Genomic DNA, 23,441 nt, shown 5'->3' on the forward strand with positions numbered 1-23,441 from the left:
TTTTAATTATCTGATTAAAGATAAAAATAAATTGATTTATAATTTTGCCACTTTCATTCTGATACTTTATCAAATAAATGTAGTGGAGTACAAAGTGGCAGAAATGGAAAATACTCGAGTCCATGAGTAGATGTACTGAGTTACACTTGCATTGCTGCTAACAGGCGCTCGCTCTAATTGAGAGGAAGCTGTGTCACAAAGAGGAAAACTAAAGACCGTCAGAATCAGTGACATGAGTCGCAGAGATCCGACTGCACACCAGGTATTCAGGACTGTGTGCAAACTGAAAATATGACCGGAGGGTTTACGGGAACAAAAGCAGCTTTACATGAAGCACCTCGCTCAGGGTTGTGTAACTGGAGCAGTAACCAACTGACAGCTGCTCCCAAGAAGAGTTATATGTCATATCGCAATAAAATAAAATGGCTACAGTTCAGTCACACACTGTTGAGGAGGTTATACAGATTATTGTCACTTCTCCCAGTAGCACAGGTCATGTTATGGAGTTAATTATATAATATGGAAATGTGACCTAAATGCAGTAAATAGAGTGAAGAACAGCAGACTGGGCTGTTGGATACATCCTTCAGTCAGATCACACATTGAATGTGCGGTCGATGCCAGAAGTTGATGACGTTCTTATTTTACCGCTCCATGGAGACGACAGTGCAACAATGCCATAAAGCTCAACATGCAAATCAGATTGTGTGACGGTACATCATTGGAAAAAAAAGCTGCATTGTGTTTCAGTTCACAGCTTGTTTTTAGCAACTGCTCGTCACCGAGCATCAGCCTGCCCTTCTTCAGCAGCTCCGAGAGTTTGTAGTTGTACTAGTTCACGCCAAAGACCCTTCAGACGGCTCGTCATCACGACACACTTAGATCGTGCAGATTGTGTTTTTGGAAGTCGGTAACTTTATTTAGATTTCTAATCAATTCCCAGCATTTTTTGAAGATGACTGAACACCAAGAGAAAATCTGCCTGTTTACCAACAACATGTCTTATAACAGCACGCACCAACGAAAAGTTTCCATTCATGAGAGCAACATCAGTTTTACTCGCATAACTCATTTGACTAAACACAAACAAATATCGCATCGTGTCCAGTGAACTCTGACCGGCAGCTCTGTGGAAACACATGCTGCTGTACATATTTGCATTGAGCTGTTGCAGTCAGTGTGTGGCCCCACAAAGCCTCACGCAGAGGTAGGCCTCACACATGTGCATCCTGTCAGGGAGGATACACAGCAGAATTAGATGTTCTACTATGTCTTAAAAGGGTAACTCCACCAAGTTTAGGTCTTGGGGCGTACTACTGCATATATATAAAAAAGTTGAATAAAGTTATTTGTGGCTCCAGAGGAAGCTGCATATAATCTGACACATTGCCTCCAGTGTCATTCAGTGGCTTCTAATTGCATTGTGGGTAATGTAGGTGCCAGCGGGTCCACTGGTCTATGGACAATTTAAAAACAAAACAGCAGAATCGGAGATATCGCCTTTTCTATCCCAACCACTCTCCTGGTGCCTACATTACCCACAATACATCTTCGCAACTGAGTGACATCGCTGGAGGCAGTTTGTCAGAGTGCATGCAGCTCCCTCTGGGGCCACAAAAGACTTTATGCTATTTTTCCACAAATGTAGTCGCAGCCTCCAGGACCTGTGAGCACACTTTAATGTGTCTCCTGCGCCTCGACAGTCTGATACAACGACCCGGTTACTGTCGGCACCGCGATGATCCGTCTGTCAATTTCACGCTCTGTCTTACCGGCAGATAATAAACAAACCAACAAACAGAACCAACAAAAACTAATGTTATCACACAATGCTCTACCAGAATCCATTTTAACCACACTATCTCTCCTCACACACAAACTATCCCGGGGAAGGTCAGAGGTCACCTCCAGACCCAGAGCCGTAAAGCTGGTGGGGGATTCGGTGTCAGCAGGGGTGACGGCGCTTCAAGCAAAGTCCCTTCAACAGGAGGGTCTCACTGATCAGTATGCCGCCCTGCTGCTGTTCGCCGCTATGCTGCGATTTCGCTCTGATCTCATTAATTGGTTTACACGCACGCCCCGAGGTTATGTTGTGTTGCTGACAAACACGGTCTGTCTGCAGTGATAGTGTTGGTGTGTTAGACCATAAACCTTCCTCCATAATTGATGAGGACACAGCCGTGTGAAGTCGGTGCCAAAAATCAAAAGCCGACCAAGTTAGCTTCCTTCTTGTCACTGGTTGTTTCCTTTAACATGCTTAAAGAGGCCTGTGCTGAATCCTAAGTGATGAAGCAGTTTTTTCAACAAGTCACATTAATGCAGGAGGTTTTCTTCCTCCACAACGACTGCTGTCACATGAAGGGCACTGAGTCTCTCGACTTTTTTGTCAGAATGCGTGAACCAAGAACTGATCAGGCAGTCGGCCATGCACCTGTGAGATATCAACGCAAAACTGCAAGGTTGTCTAAGTCGATGTGCCGCAATTTAAATATGTGCTAACGAAGCAGAAAGACAAAGAAATCTAAAAAAAGTTAACTAACTAACTAACGATAACTGTCGATATATATTTGGAATTAACGTTGCATTCTGGCCATATTTCACATATTACACCTTTATGCCTGCGTTAACGTGTGCGTTTGTGTGTCACAGATTGAAGTCATGCACGAGGAAAGCCAGGGAGGCTCCACCCACGTTGTTGTGACCAATGAGACGGAGGAGAGTCTGTCCAACAGACGCAGGTAAGGACAGAACACACGCTGTTGTGGGTGTAGTTGAGTGTCTACATCATCCTCCATGTCAGTGCACAAGATGTGAGGTCATATTGCACAGCAGTGATGAATTCACCTTTTCCAGAGAGCAAACACACAACTGCCGCAGCAACAGATATATGAAGTGTGTGTCTCACCACCTGCCTCTGACACAGGTGGTGTAACAGTTAACATCCAGGTGACGGCGCCACGGTGATGTAGGACTCCGGTGTGGAATTCATCTACGTTTAATTTCACCCTGCGCCGCGTGGAAGCAGTGAGATCAGAGCGGCTTTAGCATAACAACATCTATATTTACAGCTTAGTAGTTTATAGATAATCCCCAGACGTTTTTGAAGGTATATAAACTACTGATATTGTGGTTTTTGTTCATAAATACGTTAATTTGCCTCCGCTGAATGCAAATAGTGTTGATTTCAAAAGTTTAACTGCAGAAGACAAGGCCTCTGTGTCTTCAGATTACCACATCACGTTTGTGTAACCTGCATATTGATTAGTGTGTGTGTGTGTGTGTGTGTGTGTGTGTGTGTGTGTGTTCAGTACCATTAAACCAGAGGTGCTCAGGCATTTTTCTCTTGGGGGCCGAAACTGAAACTAAATGGTCGTTAAGGGGCAAAAAGCAAACACCTGTCGTACAGTTATCATGCAAACTGGTACCGAGATCCTTTAAATCCCCTTCACTCATTAATATTTAATTTCCCCCTTCTTCCCTTTCTCTGGCTACCATGCTCAGATTATGAAAAATCATGGAAGATTAGGGATACATATATACATATACATATACATACATCAGTTTATATGAAGTGTTTTTATTTTTTTTCGGTCAGAATTTGTCCGGTGGGCAGCTCTTCTTCTTCTTCTGCACTACAGAAGAAGAAGAAGAGTGCCGGTCAGATCTCAAACAAATAAAACTGAAGTGGAGAAAATGATGTTTATGTTTTCTTCATGTATTATTATTTGAAGAGCGTCTCAGTGAACTGATAAGGTGCACAGAAACAGACGGATGGAAATCTGTTTGAAGCAGTAATCTAGTCAAAGAGGTTGTTAGATGTTTTTTCACTCCTTCAGTCACTGATGTCTCGTTGATCTGTGGACATCAGGTCAGATCCTTTGTGAGGTCAATGCACTGCTGCAGTTTCAGAAAACTCTTTCTTTTGCTCTATATTGCTTCCTTGACATGCAACACACGAGTCAAAGCAGCCCGGCGTCAGGCTTCATTTAAATCAGAAAGTGCTGACTGAACACGTTTTGGATAGAGACCCTGACACACGGTGTGTTTTGTTGTTTTGGTGTGAAAATATCAATATAGCATCAACATACTGTACAACTGTATTCCTAGTTCCAGGAGTGAATGCTTTCCATGTGCGGACCCACACACGTTCTCCCCCCGCAGTAAAAAGTTCCTTATACGGTCACGACTCCAACGAACCTGCACGCTCCCGGTGATTCAGCCCGTCTTGGAATTTTTGTATAAAAACCACAGGATGTAGCAGACAGCAGCGGCGGGAGAGAAAAAAAGAAGAGTCACTGGAAAAGAGGGAGGACGGAGTGTGGAACAGGAAACAGAGCCGAGGGGGGAGAGTGGTGAGAGAGAGAGAAAAAAAAAAAGACCTGACAGTCTTGGCAGGAAAAATTCTCCATTTAAATGATGATAAAAAGCCACACGTTCCCCTCAGGAGGTGGGAGAGACGAAACACAGAGGAGTTTGGGAACCACAGCTCTTAAACGTAAGAGTCAGAGGTGTAAAAGTCCCGAAGCCTCAAAGAATTTAGTTAATTCTCCTGCAAACCTGAGCTTCATTCTCCGTTCTGTCTGTACTGTGGTAGGAAACTCATTAAACTCAATCTGGCCAGATGTGGCTTTATTTCCATTTAAATGTCTTGATAGGAAATGTCTGATGCGCTTAGTCAGCCTGATGGGAGTGAATCAGTCGGACCAGAGCTCAAGACATACACGAAGTTCAAGAGTCCGTGATAGACGGGAGGATAAATGAGTTTCTGGTCATCTGGTTGTTTTTTTTTAAGGCAAAATTGACATCAGGGCTGCAACTATTCATTAATCTGCCAATTATTTTCTCAATTTATCAATTAATGTCAAATGTAATAAAAAGCCTCAAGCAGTTTTAAAACGATGTAAGATAAAGAAACTCAACAATGCAGCAAACGGCAGACTTTCGCCATCTCTGCTTGAAAAATGACCGACATGAAAAATCAATTATAAAAATAGTTTCCTTTATCGATCGTTGCAGCTCTGAAGTGCACTTTACCTTTTGGATTAAAAAGTCTATCGCAGTTACAGATGCAGTAACATGGAAACACATCAGATGTGTTGGATTTTTATATGTATCCCTTTTACAAAACAAGAACCTGGAGTCACATTAATATTGAGATCTTAAAATGGTTTACACAAAAGTATACGATTCAACTCCCAGTCCATCCTGGGAGTGAAATAAACCACATTCCTCGTCTAGGTCACTGCATCTATCTCTGAAGACATGTTTGCCCAACATGTAGTTTACTTTGTCAAGTGATGAGAGAATTCATAATATTTACCAGCCGGTTTAAACGTCATCTTCAACAACTCACACAGAACTAAACCTCTTCAGAAGGCGAGTGAATAGTAACGTGACGTGTCTTTAATCACTTCAGCTGAGACAAAGTGAAAAGCTGATGACTTGGAACAAATGAGTGCGTAGTTTGCTTCACAGAACAGCTTTGTTCTTTATTACAAGACAGCAAATACACAGTATAGCCAGCAAACAGTGAAATTTAACATGAAGGGGGGGGAAAAAAAAAAATGGCGGCAGACCGCTTGTGTGAGGCAGCGCCATGTCTGTGTGGTACATTCAGCATTCAGCAGTCCTTCATCTTAAGAGCGTTTATGTAAAAGCAGCCATACAGGAGTACGTGTTCTGGTAATACGGCCGGCACAGCAGCATCACTCTGACCGCCGTGCAGTACAGATTACCCATAAATCCTCTGGAGCGGCGGTACACTGCGGGGTCTGTTGCTTCCTGCCATAGCAGGCGCACATCTGTGGCGTGCCCGTGCGATGTGATCATGTGATCGTAGATGCAGGGGTGGTACGGCGCCTTGCCCTCCCCCGAAAAGTACACATGCCCCTGGGGAGAGACCCCCATGGCTTTGGCACATATTCCCATGAATACGTCGTCAATGTACATGGAGGAGTTCAGCACCAGAGTCGCGTGGTAGATCTTAGCGGCCACGTCGCCCGAAACCACGTACCCTGCGCCAGCGGTGTAGTCTGGGTAGGAGGGCCAGGGGTACAGGTCATCAGGAACGTGGTATTTGCTTTCTTTACGGCGAATCGGAGGGGCTCCTCTGTGCACATGCCCCACCCACAGGTCTTTGTCCCCCGATTGACTACTGAGGAGCTGCCGCAGGTACGTCACCAGGTTGGGCATGTGTACGAAGATGTCGTCGTCCGCAGACATGAGGAAGCGTGCCTGGGGACAGTACTCGTGGCCCCAGTGGAACTGCAGGATCAGTTTGGTAGTCAGGTTGTGAAAAGTGTCCAAAAAGTCCTGCTGGATCAGGTCTCTGTAGGACTGGTCCTCCCGCAGCAACGCTCTCTGCACACCGGATCTCCGACCGACATCCGGATGCACGCCGAGGGCGAACACCACCTTCACGTTCGCCCCCAGTTCTGACCAGGCAAAGCTCTCGTTCCCCCACGTGTCCCGGATGGCCTGGCGCCGCTCAAAGTTCTCTGGCGATGATTTGACGAACAGAAGCAGGAGGACGTCGTCTCCACCACCGACACCTCCACATTTCCCCGGATGGTTGATGAGGTATGGAAAGTTCGCTCCCCCGACATCCGCACCGTCCTTTCCGTGCTGGTGCTTGGATGTGATGGCGAAGGAAGAGTTGAGAAAGTCGTAGCTGTTGACCAGGTAGCGATACGTGTAGGATCTCATGTGGCTGACCACGTGGTGGTCCAGCTCCTCCCAGCAGACCATCACCATACACAGCACCAGGCCCGTGGTCAGCAGCTGCACACACTGGCACTTGTGGATGCGACGGAAGTTCATGAACATCGTGACTGCTGCTTTATTTCCGCTGATCTCTGAACGCTGGCAGCGCGTATCCTCTGGATCTGTCGAGGCTTCTGCTCTCCTGGAGCTGTATCTTCATCAGTCTCACCTGACTCCTGTTTTTATGACAGTGCAGCAGCTATTTCATCTCTGCCTTCATTCACTCCTCAGCTTGACTTCTCATTTGACTCTTCTGCCTCTAGCGCTCCTTTCATCTATCTAATCGTCTTCCTCATCATCTCATTCACTTTAGTGTCTATCGTCTGTCTCGCCTAACATGTATCCTCTTTCCTTCCCTCCTCCTCCTCCTCCTCCTCCTATCCTACCAACTGGCTTCTCTTTTTTTTGCCTTTGTCAAGTCCAGTAAGCTTTCGTCAGGCTCTCCAACACTCTGGCTGCTCTGTAACCGGTCTTTCTCCGCTGTATGAAGCAAAAGCTCCAGTCCCTCATAGTGACCAGCTCCAGATGAAGCTCGGTGTCGTTACTTCAGCTCGAAAACATTCAACGTGCTCCGTCGTCGTCCTTCTCTCGTGTGAACTCCTGGCAGGTTTCCCTCCTCTCGTCCACTTCCCGATCCCTCCTCCTCCTCTCAGTTACTGTAATGTCATCGTATCACAGCAACACATGGCACCTGAGGAAGAGACAATAAAACTAAGATCAGAGTCATATAGACAAGCTGTTCGCTGATGTATTCATCAAGTTATTGACAATTATTTTTGATATTAGATCCACTAATTAAATCATTCAACACATACAAACAACCCATTCAGGCGGAAAATAAAAAGGTGATCTGTGTTGGCAGCATCACCGTTCTCTCCTGCTCCTGAACGTCTGAACTGTGGAAGTATCAGTAAAACAAAAATGGAGACTTTAAAATGAAGACTTGTTCTATTTGGACTTTCTGTGACTTTAAGTGTCACAGTTTAAGATTTGTGGACGGCACCACTGTAGCTACAGCAGCTCAGGACAGGTTAGACCTGAAGTGATGAGTCGACTATTGATCGTTTAAATCGTAACTCAAGCAAACGTGACAAACATCCGCTGGTTTCTGCCTCTCGTGTGAAGATGAGCTGCTCTGCTCTGAACAACTCATGGAAATTAAAGTCATCTTTCTTGGTAAATAAAGTCAAGAGAAAAAGGGAAAAATGAAAACTTCTGAATTGTGGCAGCGCAGAGCCAAGGTCTGAAAATCCTGTTTGGTCTGAACCAAAAATGCATCTCTGAAGATATCCACTGTACTACTATTAATCATGATACACACAATCATTAAATCTTCACATCTGAGAAGCCGGAACAAAACAAACATGACTGATATTTTCAAATCCTTTCACACAACAGTAGATTATTTTTCTCCGGCTCCAGTTTGCTCCGGTGTGTTTCCATCACAGGCTCTCGTGTTGTTGCTGGAGGCTCCTGTGCGGATCCGCAGCGTGTAAACAGCGTCATGCGCGGTGTCATCAGACTGAGGTTCAGTCCGGATCTCTGCGCTCACACAACAAATCCACCGGCGCAACATAATGAAGCTGCTGTATTAATTAATGCCATGTGAGGGGGGAACAAATCAGGCCGGGTTGATCCTCACCTCTGCGCGCACACACGCACGGGTCACGCCGCGCGTAAAGCTCTCAAACACACACTTTTTTAAGAGTCCAAACAGAAGATGACATCAGAGAGTGGAGTCACATCAGGTCACTTTAGTCTCCGACCTGATATCAGTCAGACGCAGCAGATCGTCAACGAAGACGCATAAAACAGTGAGAGGTCCTCCGGTGAAGAGCGACTCACCGGAGCTGCGTCGATAAAAACCCAAAGTGGAGACATGGAGAGCAAAAGCCACCGTGGAGCCGCACACGTGATCAGCTGACTGGAAGTACCGGTAAGTTGTGGTGACACGTAGCGACTCGTCGGCTGTGCGTCCTCGCTGAGGGTGAGTTCATGCGACACCACGTGGTGTTGGAGCAGACAGGTGTCTACAGGTGTCTTCAGTGCCCCGCAGGGCTCTGCGGTGTGTGAGAGGCGTGTTGGCCCTGCACAGCTGAATCATCCTTTCAAACTGGCGTTTGCTCTGATAGCCTGTCTGTTGTTTCACACATCACAGAGGAGCGGCTCTGTTTCCAGAATATTTGAGTATATTTCTGTGGAAAGTGTCTCGTGTCAGGATGATTATGGAGTTAAAGTTAAATCAATTAAAAAATATATATATATATATATTTGGCAGGTATATGGAGGAAGAGGAAAGCTCGTGTCAGGGGTGTTCCTATTTATTTTGCAACACCGGGTGGATATTTGGATTGTAAATTAACTGATGTGTGTTATTTATTTATTTAATTGTGTGGCAGGTAAACTGGGCGTGGTTGTTTGTATATCGGTTGTAAATACATTTGAGAATTTATGTGCAGCAGCGTTTAGAAAACCAGTGTAGACCGGCTGATTTTGGTGGAAAAGTTAACTGGATGTTATTATCTGAGTGATTCCTCATCCCTGCTGCACATCCTGCTGTACTGTGGCGCAAAGGCTCAGAAAGGATTGACCGAGACGAACACACCGCTCTCTGCAGAACAAATCGGACACAGATATGGAGGTTTTACACAGTTACCCAGTTAAAGCAACAGACGTCCAACCCGAGCTGCAGTCAGCTCTCTCCAGGAAATCACATTTTGTTGCTTCAAAGTGTGATAGTGTCAGTGTGACACCAACTACTGTCAGACTATCCAAAAATAACCATCAAACTAAGTGCTGATGAGTCTTCCCTCACTCACTGTGCTGAACGCAGCAAACTGCTTTATCAGCCGTGTCTCTTGTGTTCGACTGTTGATGAAGCCTCAGTACAGGGTGTCCTGTTTCTCTCTTGGCCGAGACATGTGTTGTGAATCTTTTGTTGTCATGGCTCGACCTGTCCCCCGCCACCCCTCTTTGCTCTCCCCCCTCATTTCCTTTGTAATCTTTGAGTCACATGTTTAACCTGCCTTCCTGCCATTGTTGGTCCAGATATGAGCACACATGGGAACATGGCTGACGGGTCAACCCCTCTCACCTTTCCACTCGCGCGTTCCTTACTCGAACTTGTCTCCGACTGTCGATTCATAAAAGGTGATGAGCGTTAATAACCCTGTCAGCAGGTTTATAAGAATCACGTTTGTAACGTTGTGATTTCCACTTGAATTAACGCGGCACTGACGAAGGATGAGTCAGGAAGAGGCGTGGACCAAAAGAGAGAATTAACTGGAAGATGAGATCACAGCGACAGTCGAGGAGACTGAAGCCAGGTGATGTGTATTATTCTGTGGAATACATAGTGGGCTGAAAAACAAGTCGACCACGCAGTTAGGAAGTGTGTCACGCCGCACATTGTTCATAACGCGGGTTGTGAAGCTGGTTTGCTTGGAGATGAGATCGTTTCCACGTCAAGGAACGTTTTTTTTAAATAACTGCTTGTGGTTTTCTGCGTAAGTCAGCAGTCGTCAGTCTTAAAAAGAATCTTTTAAATTGTATTATATTCATTGGTAGTTTGCCTGATGTTGACTCTGTGATCACAGGGACGAGATAACGAGCGTGATGTTCAGATGACATGCGGTTAAATTATATCTTACAAACTTGAAAGTCAAAGATCTGCTTCAATAAACATCAGACTGGTCAATCTTCAAAAGAAAGCTGGCCACATTAATCCAGAAGGTGACTTCTACAACTAACAGCTGCATCATGTTATCTTTCTTTTCATGTAAAAACAAGATGAATGTGTATTAATGTTTGATACAAACAAACAGATCTATCTTTGTATTGATCGGGTATTTTCCTGACATCATTCAGGCCCAACTGGGACCAGAACAGGGCGGATGGTGGACATGTAAACATGTAAATCAGCATTGTGTACTGTAAACAGCCCGTCCCCCACGCTGGCTGAGTGTCTTTAACTCTGCGGAGGACACTGTGAATGTAAGTGCCGAGCCAGCACAAAGAGCTATAATAGAGGGGCTTTAGCCCGGCAGAGCCCCTGAGCAGAGAAGCTGCTGACGTCTGTGCAACGCTGCCACACAATAGGTTGAACACATATTTCCACAGCAGCATATTTCGAATGAACGCCGGGGTCAACCGACAATGGAGCGCTCTGACAACACGTGGGCCGGCCTTGACATCCACAGGTCTTGTGACTAAACACAACATGAGAGGATCCACTATGTTGGCTCTGGACATGAGCTCCCCTTAATTATTTAATCAAAGCAATTATCTATACATCTTCATATGTGACCGTTTAGCTGCTGTATATTCTCCATGACACACTGCTCTGCCCGCCTGCACCTGTGAATTAGCTGGTTTTATTAATAAAAGGTATCAGTGAATGTATTTGTGATACTCTCTTTGATATCGCTACTTTAGAAACTGGAGTAATTTCATCTACTTTGAAGATGGAAAATGACATTACTGTACACACTGAGTGCAAAATGAGACCCTTACATGTTAATACATGCAGCTGTTGCAAATTAACAGCGGTCACTCGTCAGGAGTTAATGTCTCTGCTCCCTGGTACGTTCACATTTGTACGTGTCATAGTTTACGATCCGTACTGCAGGTTGAGACAGTGTCAACACTTGTAAGCGCGACAAAAGTGTAAATTTGTGATGGGAAGCGAGGGGACAGGAAGTTAGACGGGACATCTCTCGTTGCTTATGTCAAGCAAAAACATGTCTCGTAAGCCAAAACTTGACCTTTTCTGAGCGGTATTTGCACCTAAACCTTTCCAGACCACAAGCACAACGCTGTCACAAGCTAAAATAAAAAAAATTGAACCGAAGCAAACGTAAAGTTGCAACATAAAAATTTGCAGAAACGTACATTGCTAACATTTCTTCTGGTGAGTAGGACGGGGGTTACGTTCTGGGTCCTTGCAAAAACTGGTAGTTACCTGCTTTAGATGTACTTCCTGTGGCAGGAGACTTGTAGTAAGAATGGAAACACATCTCAGAGATGAGAGTATAATCACAGTGAAACTAGTCTACATGTACTCTTAGTGCAACAGCTTCGGGCATCTTCACCCTGAAGCCAGAGTCGTGCCTCTCTGAGCTGAACATGAAACATGGATGCTGTTTGGACGCATTGCTGTGTTTGTCTTTTGTGAGTGCTTCTGTCAGTTTTGCCACATTTGCTCGTGGACGTAGTTCACACTCTCATCTGATTCATGTCATTTAATTTGACACTCTCGTTGTGTACTATTGTGTGTTCTGAGACGGGTGAAGCTGTAAAGCTTCAGGCTGCAGAGCAGATTGTGATGTTATCTCGTCCACGCAGGCTCTGCCACAACTTGTCATCAAGTCAAAACTCCCCTTTTGTCCTCTGCAGGAATCCTGAAGAAGCTTCTCAGCAGTTAGATGCACAACTGATCAACAACAACATGTTGAAGGACTTCATTCATTTTCTTGTGGTCACTTGATTGACAAAAAAAAACAGTACAACATGAACTCACGCGACAACAAATGATTAAAAGTAGGTCATCTTAAAATTTGAAACCCTCTCTGGAGAGCGGCAGCGTGTTTCCTCAGAGTGGGAACATAATGTGAGTTTTACACATTGGTGGATATCAATGTTCAGGTGTTGATATTTGACACCGAGCAGTTCTTTATGCTCGAACAGCTCAGATTACCCAACCAATGTTTTTTTTCCTACGCCGCAGCAGACAATACAGACGAGTTCACTTTACTGGACTTTCTCAAGTCTCAAGTCTGTGTGAACTTTGTTTACGAGTTTTGAATGTAAGCAAATGTATGACAGAGGGACCTTTTCACTGTGGCTCACAGCAGAGAGGAGAGATTACATACTAATACTTCCTTCACATACTCTTGGTTCCCTCCATAATGTGTGGTATTGGTCACTGGGGTGAAATATTACAGGCATGCAGGATATTTGTGTTATTCAGGCTGCGGTCGCACATGTTTATTCAATGGGAGTTTAATCATACAGTCTGTTATCTTAGATAACTGTCATGACTGGTCTGCCACAAATGGATTAGAAGTGTCCACAGCCCCGCCTTAACTGTGACAGCATGTACTCACCAAGAGACAAACAAGCTGACAGTTATACAGACCATCCAAAGGACTTCATGTGCAGGTAAAACTAAAAGTGAGTACGACTGAAATTTCTGTGATAATCATTGTGCAGGAAACATATGTGGGCGCACAGTAAGAACTACAGGCGTACGACCCGTGTGCAGGTCAGAGTCGTAGTAAAGTCTCACACTGTGGCTCGGTCTGAGTTCACTGAGCTGACTTGTGACTTCTCCTGTCAGGATTAATGAAGTCTGGCGTCTACTGCCAGATGATGGGTGCGTACCAAGCTGTCACTTCATATCACCTGTCAAATGAAATATCAGGTTTTACCATGAACCTAGCTCCTTACAATTCTTAACTGAGAGCAGAAGTCAGGACAGTGATACGACCAGTATGAAACCTTCCCTCATGAGACGGATCAGTGGAAAAAGGCAAAGTCTAAACAGCACTGCTGCTGTTGATACAGCACCATGTGCATTTGACTAGTACAGGCAGGAACATGGGCCACGCCAGAACGCAAATGACAACCTTTGGCCCAGGTGGCACAGAGGCTCATCCTCAGTGAGGTGTGCTGCTGTACCTGCTGCACAGACGAGAAGAAGAAATAGACAAAGAGAGTTTCATCAGCTGCAGTTGGTTTGAACCCAAACAGAAGGGGTCAGCCTGGAGGCAGGAGGAGACATGAGGGGAAACATGCCGTCCAACCTGGCTCGATGAAAGTAAGACTAACATTTCCCTCAAAACAAAATCCTCCTCACACTGACCAACACCCAACATCCACTGTGCTGCAGCAGAGGCTCTTTACTGCTTCCATGAGGGCAAGTCCACAACCACTAAATAAAAAAAGACACTGAAATATATATTAGGGTGTTGTGAGCCCTATAGCATGACATAACAATCAAAACAGGAACAGAGCTTTCTATATCTCGGTTCGAGATCTATCACTGTCCACAGCGTCAGGCTTTTCAATTATTCAAACGCAGCTGTGGTCATGAGCTGGCAGAGCGACAACGATGACAACAAATACAGTGGCGAACATTAACGTGACCGTCCTTGTTGTTGTATGTTGTCAAACAGATTAAACAACTCTTAAATCACCACATTTCTTCCATCGACATGACAAACACAAAGCTAAAAACACTCCCAGACAAAACCCAGGAGGAGAACTGGACTGTGAGCCCGTTTTAAGCGCGGTGGCCGGGTTCTGTTCTGCAGAAACAATTGTACAATCACAACTTTTAGAGATTTAAAGATCAAATTGCTGAACTTTCTTACTTCTCTTATATTTCTTATATAGACTGACACACACTCACACGGGAGAAGAGAGAGTGAAGGACGCCCTCCTCACACAGTCCTCTTGCATATCTAATGGCCTAATTGTCGTCTCTGACCTATACAGCAACACTATTGTATCCTCATACAGTGTGCAAACTATGACTGTGTCTGTTCAGTAACCATCCTGTGCTCCAGATGAGCTGATTAACCCAATTTGTTTTATTACCTGTGCATCTCTGAATCAAGCTATTACCTCACTCTCACTTCCGTAATCGATAGTGGTCGGCCGTTGTTATCTTCGCCCTTGTATTTGCTGTTACGATGGCGTACCGTTTTTATGCTGCTGTGAATCGGCATTACAGAGAATCTGTCGTGGCAAACGTGATACGGTGTATCCAACTTTTACAGAGCAGAGCCCAAAGTATACCTATACTGTTCACCCTGCTGCCGTCTGGCAAGCAATACAGAAGTATTCACTTGCAGCTTCTTTTTAACACCGACACTTGGAAGATTAATAAAGAACATTTAGACGGATGAAAACTAACTGTACTACGTTGAAACCAGAGCTCATTATCACAACAACATACTCAGGTACTCAGGTGAAGAAAGAACAGCTTCACAGCTACTTTTTATGACTTTCTGTCACGTGAGTTTCTTCAAGGTTTGCTAGCTTTTACACCCTGTGTGCTCTGTGTTTCCCTGCTGACCTCAGCCTGCCCAGTCTCAGCCTGATTCATCCTTCTCCGCCTTTTTCTGCAACATTTCTTGCAAACTCCGACTGTGACAAGGCAACCTCTCCAACAGAGACCCAGAGAGAGAGAAAAAATGCTTTGAGTTCCAGGAGTATTTACCTGTTTGACTTCATCATCTTGACACATGCAGCCTGTTTCCCCCCTCTTACCTCTCTTAACTCTGTCAGTCTGCTGCTGCAAGCTGACACCTTTAGCCTTGAACACTGGAAGGTATTATAGACCTCATTTAGAGCAACACCCTTTAGCACACGCACACACACACACACACACACACACACACACACACACACACACACACACACACACACACACACACACATACACACTGTGTTTCCTGGCTTACCGGGCTGTTTTTGAGTCCAGTCCATGTGTGGGGTAAAGTACAGATAAACCCCTCTCCTCTCCTCAGCTCAGCTCAGCTCCTGTAAACTCTCCCTCTCTCTGTCTACCTGTGACACTCACTTTCTCTGCCTCACTCTTCCCGGCTGCTTCTCTTTTTCCTTCACCATCACTGCCACTTAGATTTTTTTTCCTCTCCTCCTCGTCTGGTTTTTGTTCTCACTTTTTCCCCTCCTGTCAGACGCAGTAGTCCACTTCAGCAACTCAGCAGCAGCGCTTCAAATATGGCTCTGAATGCCCTGAAGGTCCCGCTGTGTGTGTGTGTGAGAGAGAGAGAGAGCGCCACAGTATGTGTGAAGTGGGTGGGTGTATCTTGTAGAGGGGGAGGATCCACGAGGCGCCTCTTCCCCCCTTCACTTCATCCCACCTCCCTCTATCTGTGCTTCCTTTCACACACACTGTCAGTATTTATGTGCACAGGCACATGAGAGGAATTTCAGTTTTAAATGAATCAATATGTGAGTTGGTTGATGCCCAGCAGAGTACACACACCGGCACACCGGCACGCTGACAGACAGTTTACGTATTATGACTTTTATTAACGTTGTTGAATGTCACGGTTTGGTTAAGTTTAACTGCTTGGTTCTGGTTCCTGTTATCTACAGGCTGCTGTACAGGTTATCTTATTCCTGCTTTAAAGGTTTGTGGCTCGTGTTTTGATTCATGTTATTGTTGTTTAGATGTAAAATTATCTGTATTTGATTATTTGAATGAAACATATGAATAAGAAAGAACATATGTTCAGTCTCAATACCTGAAATAAGTCAATCACATGATATAAAACACACATGTTAAGTCACTTACTCAACATACAGTAACTTTATATTGAATCATTCTTGACCCTTGGCCATAAAATGAAGGAGGCCCCGGTCTCTCGAGGGGAACTCCAGTGTATGACGCATCCAACTACCCTGAATTCCCGCTGACTCACACTTTTCAAGCTACTGCACTCAACAAGTGAAGACAGAGGGGTAACTAGCGTAGGGCCAGGCTGCTGTATGTGTTTGACAAATGGGAGGTGCAACATGCTGGACCCAACATGGTGGAGGATGACACGCTCCCTCTGTCGATAAACATGTCTCATTCTGAGGTAACAAAAAGACATCGATTCTTAGTTTCAGGCGATTATTCACTAATGAATAATACATAATTAAAGATTAAGATTAAGATTAAGATTAAGATTGGCTTTATTTATCCCATGACGGGGAAATTCACTTGTTACACCAGCTCGAGATGCAACAGTGCAGGAAAAATAATCAGAAAAATAATCGTAAAGTTAAATAGAAAATAAATAGAAACAGAACAAGATATTTACAAAAAACAAACAAGTGAGTGGTAATATGGCATCATCAAAAAAAAAGAAAGGAAAACCATGCATAATATAATATAATATAATATAATATAATGCTCACCACAAGAATAACAGACAGATATTAGCCCTAAATGCTTTTTCCCTGCGACTGAGACTGAGCGCCCCAGATACTGTCTCCAGTGAAACCCCAGAGACACACAAACCATCCCCTGCGCTCGCAATCTGAAACCTCAGTAAACAGGAAACTGTTGAAACTCAATTAGGATCATTTGCAGCCAAATGAAACTCTATTTACTCTGTCATTTAAATCGAATAAGCCTAAAGAAAAGATAGATGAAAGGATTATTGAGGCATCTTTGAGACTGTCGTGACTCAACTGTGCAATCGACACCGTATAGAGGGAGAAGAACTGGAGGGTCGGAATAATTTTTGAATATATGTGGGTATAAAGTGGTACATATTATCACATGGGAGCGCAGGTGTCATGTCATTTATGCAATACTAATACAAGACTATGTTAAATATTTATTCTATTGCTACATTTTGATTGAAGAAGAGAAGCCAAAGTTCTCAGATCTTAAATGTTGTGTGATAGTAGCAGCACAAGTAGAGAGAGACATTAAAACAGCAAACTATATCAGCTTCACAACCATATTTACCATATAACGTTTGATATTAGCTAACTTTCACCAGTGTAAACTAGCAGTCACACCAGACCAGTGTATCGGATTAAATATGTTTAATTTCTTATGAGTGCAACTTCTGTAAGGTGAAGAATGTATTATTTCCTCCTCATAAACCGAAAACCCATTCAAGCGGGAGTGTGAAAGTGTTAACTTAGTTCTGGGTTTAAGGTCTCGTTCCAGCACGACTCCATGAAGAAAGTTGGTCTTGGACATGTGATTGGAGGGTGGGTGGAACACGTGACTATGAAATGACTTCCTTGTCCTTTAACATATCAGAGAATAACTAAAGAAGATTTCAAATCTGACATGTAATGACAAAAACACTTTCCTGTGCTCAGACATATTTTGCCAGGTACCGAAACCATACCATACGGTCCCCTGAGGGTCCGAGTTCATTACCAAAAGTCCATATTTAAAGGTCTAAAGTAGTGAATTGTCAGTGGTTCTTGGTTTTGTGTTGGCAGAGAACATTCATTAAATATTAACTGATGTTCAACAATATACAGAACGCATGTCCTCCAGGTTGCATCAGCTGATCCATGCATCATGTGCAATAAACCTAATAACGGTTTCAGGTTGAGGAGAAGTGTGTGTCTGTGCATGAGCACATGTGTGAAATTGTACAAATCAGTGCCAGCACTCATGTTGTGAGTACTTTCTAAGAGAGCAGCACATAAGACTGGCCCTTTGTGTCCCCGTGCTTGTGCACATTCTCAGTTATAACAAGGTTAGAGAGAAGCGGCTCAGTTACAGTCTGCGAGTCAGATTTGCAGCAACGAAAACACAGACACCTGAAAAGTCTTCGGTTGTCCGGCAGAAAAAACATTTGCACAAGTTCTTTCATTTCCTGTTTGTATGTGCGATGCGACAGATGTGGAGCAGCTCATGCAGTTACTGTGAGCTTTATTGATGTTGTGTGCATTAGACAGCCTTTTAGCACAGCTCTGGGTGTGATATATAAACATACATGAAACAAATCATTCTCTGGATATAATGAAGGCTATAAAAGCAGTTTGCGAATAAAATCTCAGTTCAGATAACTTGCAAGCTTTCTTCAGAACTTTCAACCGCATCTGTTCATCTTCCCCAATGGATCGAGGATGAAAACCATGAAAAGCTCCAGAAACAGCTAAAAGGTTCAAGAATGAGCTTTAATGCTCATCCTCAAAACTGCATTTTAATTTTGTAAAGTCTCAGGATTAGGTTTGAGTACACGTCACCTTGTACTACTCAGCCCATGAGAACCCTGATGATGTCATCAGGGTTATCTAGGGTTAAGACTTCAAATGTTTACCAGAAAAGGCCCAATCCCATGCATTCCTTGCCCCCTTCCTCCATTTCGCGCACTCGTGCTGGGAAAGAGGGCTGGGGTGAAGTGATAAACTTCAAATTCTCTGTTGTTTCAATTAATTATTGTCATTTTCTTTACAACAACCGTAAAACAACCAGTGCTGGCTGCTGATGTTTCTGTAGCACTCTAAAGCTAGAGGGAAGGTTAAAAAACTGGGATTGGGCCAAAGCCCGTGTCTCAAGCTGGAGTCGTAGTTTGAAGACAAACAAGCTTCCAGTCTCAAGTCTCTGCTCGAGTAACTATGAGCTGCTGCGAACATAGCACTCACAAATCTCTGACTAAGGTGCAAGACTTTCATTGTGGGTAACGCAGGCGACCAGGTCAAGATGAGGAGGAAGAATCAGACAAATGAAAAACATCTGTGGTGCTGCCGCATCCATCGTTAGATCAAGTCAGTGATTGTTAAGGCTTTCTTGGGCGCCGCTCTCCTCTCTGATGTAGGTGTGGAAGTCTACATGTCTGATTAAGCCATTACAGCGATCCCATTTGTAAACCGCTCTCTTAGATTTACAACTGTTAGAAACCGCTGCAGATAAACAATGATCCATTCACTGTGGTATGTTCTGGGAACAGGGAGTAGATTTCCTTCAAGCTCCTGGGCAAATCCTTAAATATTCCTGCTGAGCTCACCCTTCCTTCCGATCAAACGGTAACATGACGTAACAGAGCTCGTTTACCATTTTGAAATAATGACAGATGTGAAGGGTAACTTGGCTCGCAACAGATTACTTTTTTTTTCTAGTAGTTTATGTATTTCCTTTCTTTAAACCTTACCCTCTTCCTAGTCTTCATTCCATCCTTGGGGAGGCACTAAAGGGAAACTCTTTACCTATGGATATCTGCGCCACGGTCCTGCTCTGTTTGTCTTATTTTATTTGTGTTTTATGTGTTTTTTAAGGTTTTTGTGGCGACTTTTCCCTCCACACCTGTAATGCATCACCTTTGTCAGCTCCTTCCCTGCTCTCTTGTATCCCCTACACTCATCACCCTCACCTGTGTTTCATCATTGATCTCAGTCTGGACAGACAGTCTAAAGATCTCTTTCCTAGAGTCGCAAACACGGCTATAAAGTCGACTTCCTCCTGGTGGAAGGATCATAATTGAATCATGCAAGTTGAACATGAATGTTCAGTTTCCTGATGACTTACAAAGTGATTAAGTCCCTTTTATTGAACATCAGGGTAACGATGCAATTACCAATGTAGAGGAGGCACCGTGAAAAAAAAAAAAATGTTTCCCTTTTGTAATGGTGCCACATTTGCCCAATGGGAGACAAACCCTGATGAAGTCTGATCTCACTGCTCATCCTAAATGCCCACAAAACACTTTCTGGTGTCATTACTGCTGTGCAAACATTGAAAAAGCCATTATTTAAGTTTTCATGTTGTTGTCAATATCCCGTTAGTGGGTCCAAGCGGACAGCTTTAGCAAGCGGCAGCACAGCCACAGGGACGACTGACTTGGGGGGGGGGAAATACTGGCCTCATGTGACCGAAGAGCACTTCACTGACATTGAATGCTAGTTAGCGATCCCTCAGTTTGTTCGTCAGTTTGAAAAGCTCCCCAGTCAGACCACACTGCATAGATGAATACGTGAATGTTTTTTCTTTCTGTCTCTGCAGACACATCATGACTGAGCTGATTGAAACAGAGAGGCTGTACGTGGAGGAACTGCAAAGTATCATGGAGGTACAGTTTTCACGGTTACATTTCCCACCGCTTGTACATGCTTCTTAATTGATCAGCAGCGAATGGACGGCGGATAGTGAACATCTGAAGGGACACGGGCCTTATTTCAAGGTAAACAAGACATATTTGGTAACCCATTAGCTACAGCTAGACGATAGCTAACTTTAGCATATGGAAGGTAACGTTAAATAAATGATGCGTGTTGATAACTGAGAGTTAATATTCAGCTTTCCTATCATGTGACACACGTGGTTGAATGCTGACGTTAGCTGCTGTCTGATGGCAGCTAACAGGTTATCAAATATGTTGCTTAACCTTGAAATATGGCCCAATGTCCCTCTGAATGTTCATTATCTGTCGTCTTTCCAGTTGCTGATCAACAGAGAGTCTGTGAAATGGTAGTCGTCTGTCAGATTCACTACATTTATATGAGCGCTTCAACATTTGAGCTCCGAGGAAAATGGCCGCCATGTGACTACGGTCTATTGCTTACATACACTGAAAACATCTTCAATCCCAACAAACTACACTGTACACCATGTCAAATGCTGTCATATGTACTGAGCTAATCCTAATCAATATAGAGGGCTGGTCTGATCCATTACTTTAAACAGTGATTATTGGTCGTACACCTTTAGTTTGGAGTCACTTGACTTCCTGATACCTGACTGTGACGTAGGTCTCTATGTTGGATTTTATCTTTTCAGCATAGTCTTCAATCCAGACACTGAACTGGTGCCTCCCTGAGCTGAACACTACATTTCTCTTCCCTCATGTGTTAAACCTTCAGACTCATGTCAGTGCATGACCTTCTTATGATCTCCTGGGTCGAGTATGTTCAATCCATTTTCTGCTGGATTACAAACGCATGAAATGTTGAACTCCAGCAGGACTGCAATTGATTCTGACAGTACAGTTTATTGATCACATGAGCAAAGCATGATGTGTTGGTGTGAATATGTCTTTAATTCTCATCACCTGTAGATGTCAATCTGCAGGACTGCAGGTGGACCGAAGTCTCAAGTCGAAATGATTAGATGTTTACGGCTTATTACGGCTAATCTTGCTTTCTTTTTCTTCTTCTCTGTCCCGTTATTCTACCCTCCTCCTCACCCTCCATCCCAGGGTTATTTTGCAGAGCTGGATAACTCAGAACTCAGCCACCTCATCCCCCCGTCCCTGGAGAACAAAAGGGATGTGCTGTTTGGCAACCTGCCAGAGATATATGAATTTCACAACAGGTGGGTGGAACGTATTTTGAACGCTGCCCTGCCACTACGTCTTGGAAACACTGATATCGGTCGCAAACTTAATACCTCTCTGACACTGTAAACTGAAGTGAAGTCATCTTGATAAGCTTCCATTAGATCATATCACAGTGGTTTCAAAGTAGTCCAAACACCCTCAAATGATCATACGTATTTTGTGAAATTAAAACAGTCAGTGCCTTGTTAACAGGTCTAAGTAAGCCGTAGTTCAGACAAACGTTCAGTGGCTGTTTTGTTACTTATATCAACACATTTTCACTCTCTTACACTCTTGTATTACCTCCGAGTCCAACATCCGTCTATCCACAGTTTGCATTCCAGCTTGTCTGTTTGCTGAAGGCGGTCACACACACACAGACAGAAATAGTGTCTTCCTAACAATCAAACACTAGGACTAAGATATTCTGTGCAAATAGTGGGAGGAACAGAACAAATACTGTATATTATGACTACATTAAGACTCCCGGCTGATTTTTTGACCCCGGCATCACAGCTCACTGCACTGATACTGTATCGTAACCAGTTAAATTGTATTGCATAATTAGATAAAGAGGCAGTGTTTCCATTGTTGCTGTGGCTGTTGAGTGTGTTCACTTGTTCAGTGTTCATCCTGTTTGCACATAGTTTACATTTTAAAAGTAGTAGGTCACCTCCATACATACTTACTTATGTATATTTACACTTCTTTTACTCCAAAGAGATATCCAGGTAGTATTTCCTTAACTGTCACCCTTTGACAGGATTTAATCACCTTTAAAACATTTTTCAGACATTCCTTTTGTCTTTGTGAGTATGAGACATACTATATCTTATTTCACCTTTGCACCTTAGCAGCAGTGTCACTATTGTTAACATGATGACCATCGTGACTGCGGTCTGTGTAGGACGTGTCTTTATCCAGAGCAATCAGTGGAGACCTGATGTTGTTTTGGTTGTGTTAAAACGGAGGGTCGAGAGAAGTCATCCTAAAAATAGTAGTTGTAGATTTATGTGCCAAGGTTTTAAGATATTTGTGTTTTTTTTAAGGTGATTTAGATGTAAGTGATTGAGTTTCCACTCTATCACAACCATATAAGAAGATTACAACCCAAGTGTTTGTTGATGCTGGCTGTGTCGCAGGCAGATTTTATCTGTAGTTACCCACTGAGCAGGCAACGTCTGTGGACGTCCAAAACAGGTTGATATCATGTCCGTCGGGCCAGGCCATGATCTGGACGTACGTGGGCTAACCTACCTGTGAGAACCACACAGTCTCATCTCGTGGTCAAGTTAATAATGATAAAATTGCAATGTTACACTTTCAAGTAAAGGCACCAAAACTACTTGGTTGAGTTTAGGAACACGCTTTGGTGCGAGATCAGGCTGTAAAATGAGTAAACCCTGCAGAAAGTTTATCGAGAGGCTGCCTCCTTGTTTGTCACCAGGCAGAGTCACCATGCTCACCAGTATCGTCCATGTAGTCATCATCAGCTTTGCTCTTAAACAGTGGGCATGGATCATCAGAGAGATAACTTCCTTACTTAATGACCCCAGCACAAACAGTTCTCACAAGTTTACTTCATCCCCCTCGCCTTTCATAAAGACTCATGCGGGCAATAAAAGACAAATAATGATGATTTGTAGACTTGAATCGTGAACGTGTGGGACTGTGCAGCCTGTATGTCAACACACGAGCTGTAGAGTTTGTGTTTACTTCCTCAGATCGTCGCTTCACTCTGTAATTTATAGAACTGAGTGTATGTGTGCATGTGCTTCAAGTATGTCGACAAGATGGTTATTCAAAGCAACCGTCAACAAGCAGAACGATTCAGAGACTTCACAGGCGTTCCAGGCAGATTAGACTCCCTGA

At 43.9% G+C, this 23,441-nt stretch overlaps 2 protein-coding genes across 13 annotated transcripts in view; one reads left to right on the plus strand and one right to left on the minus strand.

Annotated features, from left to right (window-relative positions):
- mcf2l2 (MCF.2 cell line derived transforming sequence-like 2) overlaps nucleotides 1-23,441 on the plus strand; it is a 111,423-nt gene that overhangs the window by 42,837 nt on the left and 45,145 nt on the right. For all 9 annotated transcript variants that reach the window (XM_084354230.1, XM_084354226.1, XM_084354222.1 and 6 more), the window contains exons 15-17: nucleotides 2,650-2,738; nucleotides 20,258-20,324; nucleotides 21,450-21,565. In XM_084354230.1, the coding sequence (XP_084210356.1) occupies nucleotides 2,650-2,738; nucleotides 20,258-20,324; nucleotides 21,450-21,565 (272 nt within the window). The remainder of the gene's footprint in view (nucleotides 1-2,649; nucleotides 2,739-20,257; nucleotides 20,325-21,449; nucleotides 21,566-23,441) is intronic.
- b3gnt5a (UDP-GlcNAc:betaGal beta-1,3-N-acetylglucosaminyltransferase 5a) lies at nucleotides 5,464-15,529 on the minus strand. 4 transcript variants are annotated; one of them, XM_084354231.1, is made up of 2 exons: nucleotides 15,231-15,529; nucleotides 5,464-7,453 (listed from the first exon to the last, which is right to left on the minus strand). In XM_084354231.1, the coding sequence occupies exon 2, from the start codon at nucleotides 6,823-6,825 to the stop codon at nucleotides 5,647-5,649; it is 1,179 nt and encodes a 392-aa protein (XP_084210357.1). In that variant the 5' UTR covers nucleotides 6,826-7,453; nucleotides 15,231-15,529; the 3' UTR covers nucleotides 5,464-5,646. The 4 variants fall into 4 exon arrangements, with proteins under 4 accessions (XP_084210357.1, XP_084210360.1, XP_084210359.1 ...); XM_084354234.1 differs by lacking the exon at nucleotides 15,231-15,529 and adding an exon at nucleotides 14,987-15,052; XM_084354233.1 differs by lacking the exon at nucleotides 15,231-15,529 and adding an exon at nucleotides 8,608-8,697.

This window comes from Pagrus pagrus (assembly GCF_965226575.1).
Source record: "Pagrus pagrus genome assembly, chromosome: 6".
Lineage (NCBI taxonomy): Eukaryota > Metazoa > Chordata > Actinopteri > Spariformes > Sparidae > Pagrus > Pagrus pagrus.

Excerpts from the sequence above, each read along its gene's own strand:
- b3gnt5a (XM_084354231.1), bottom strand. The coding sequence starts at position 6,825 with ATGTTCATGAACTTCCGTCGCATCCACAAGTGCCAGTGTGTGCAGCTG.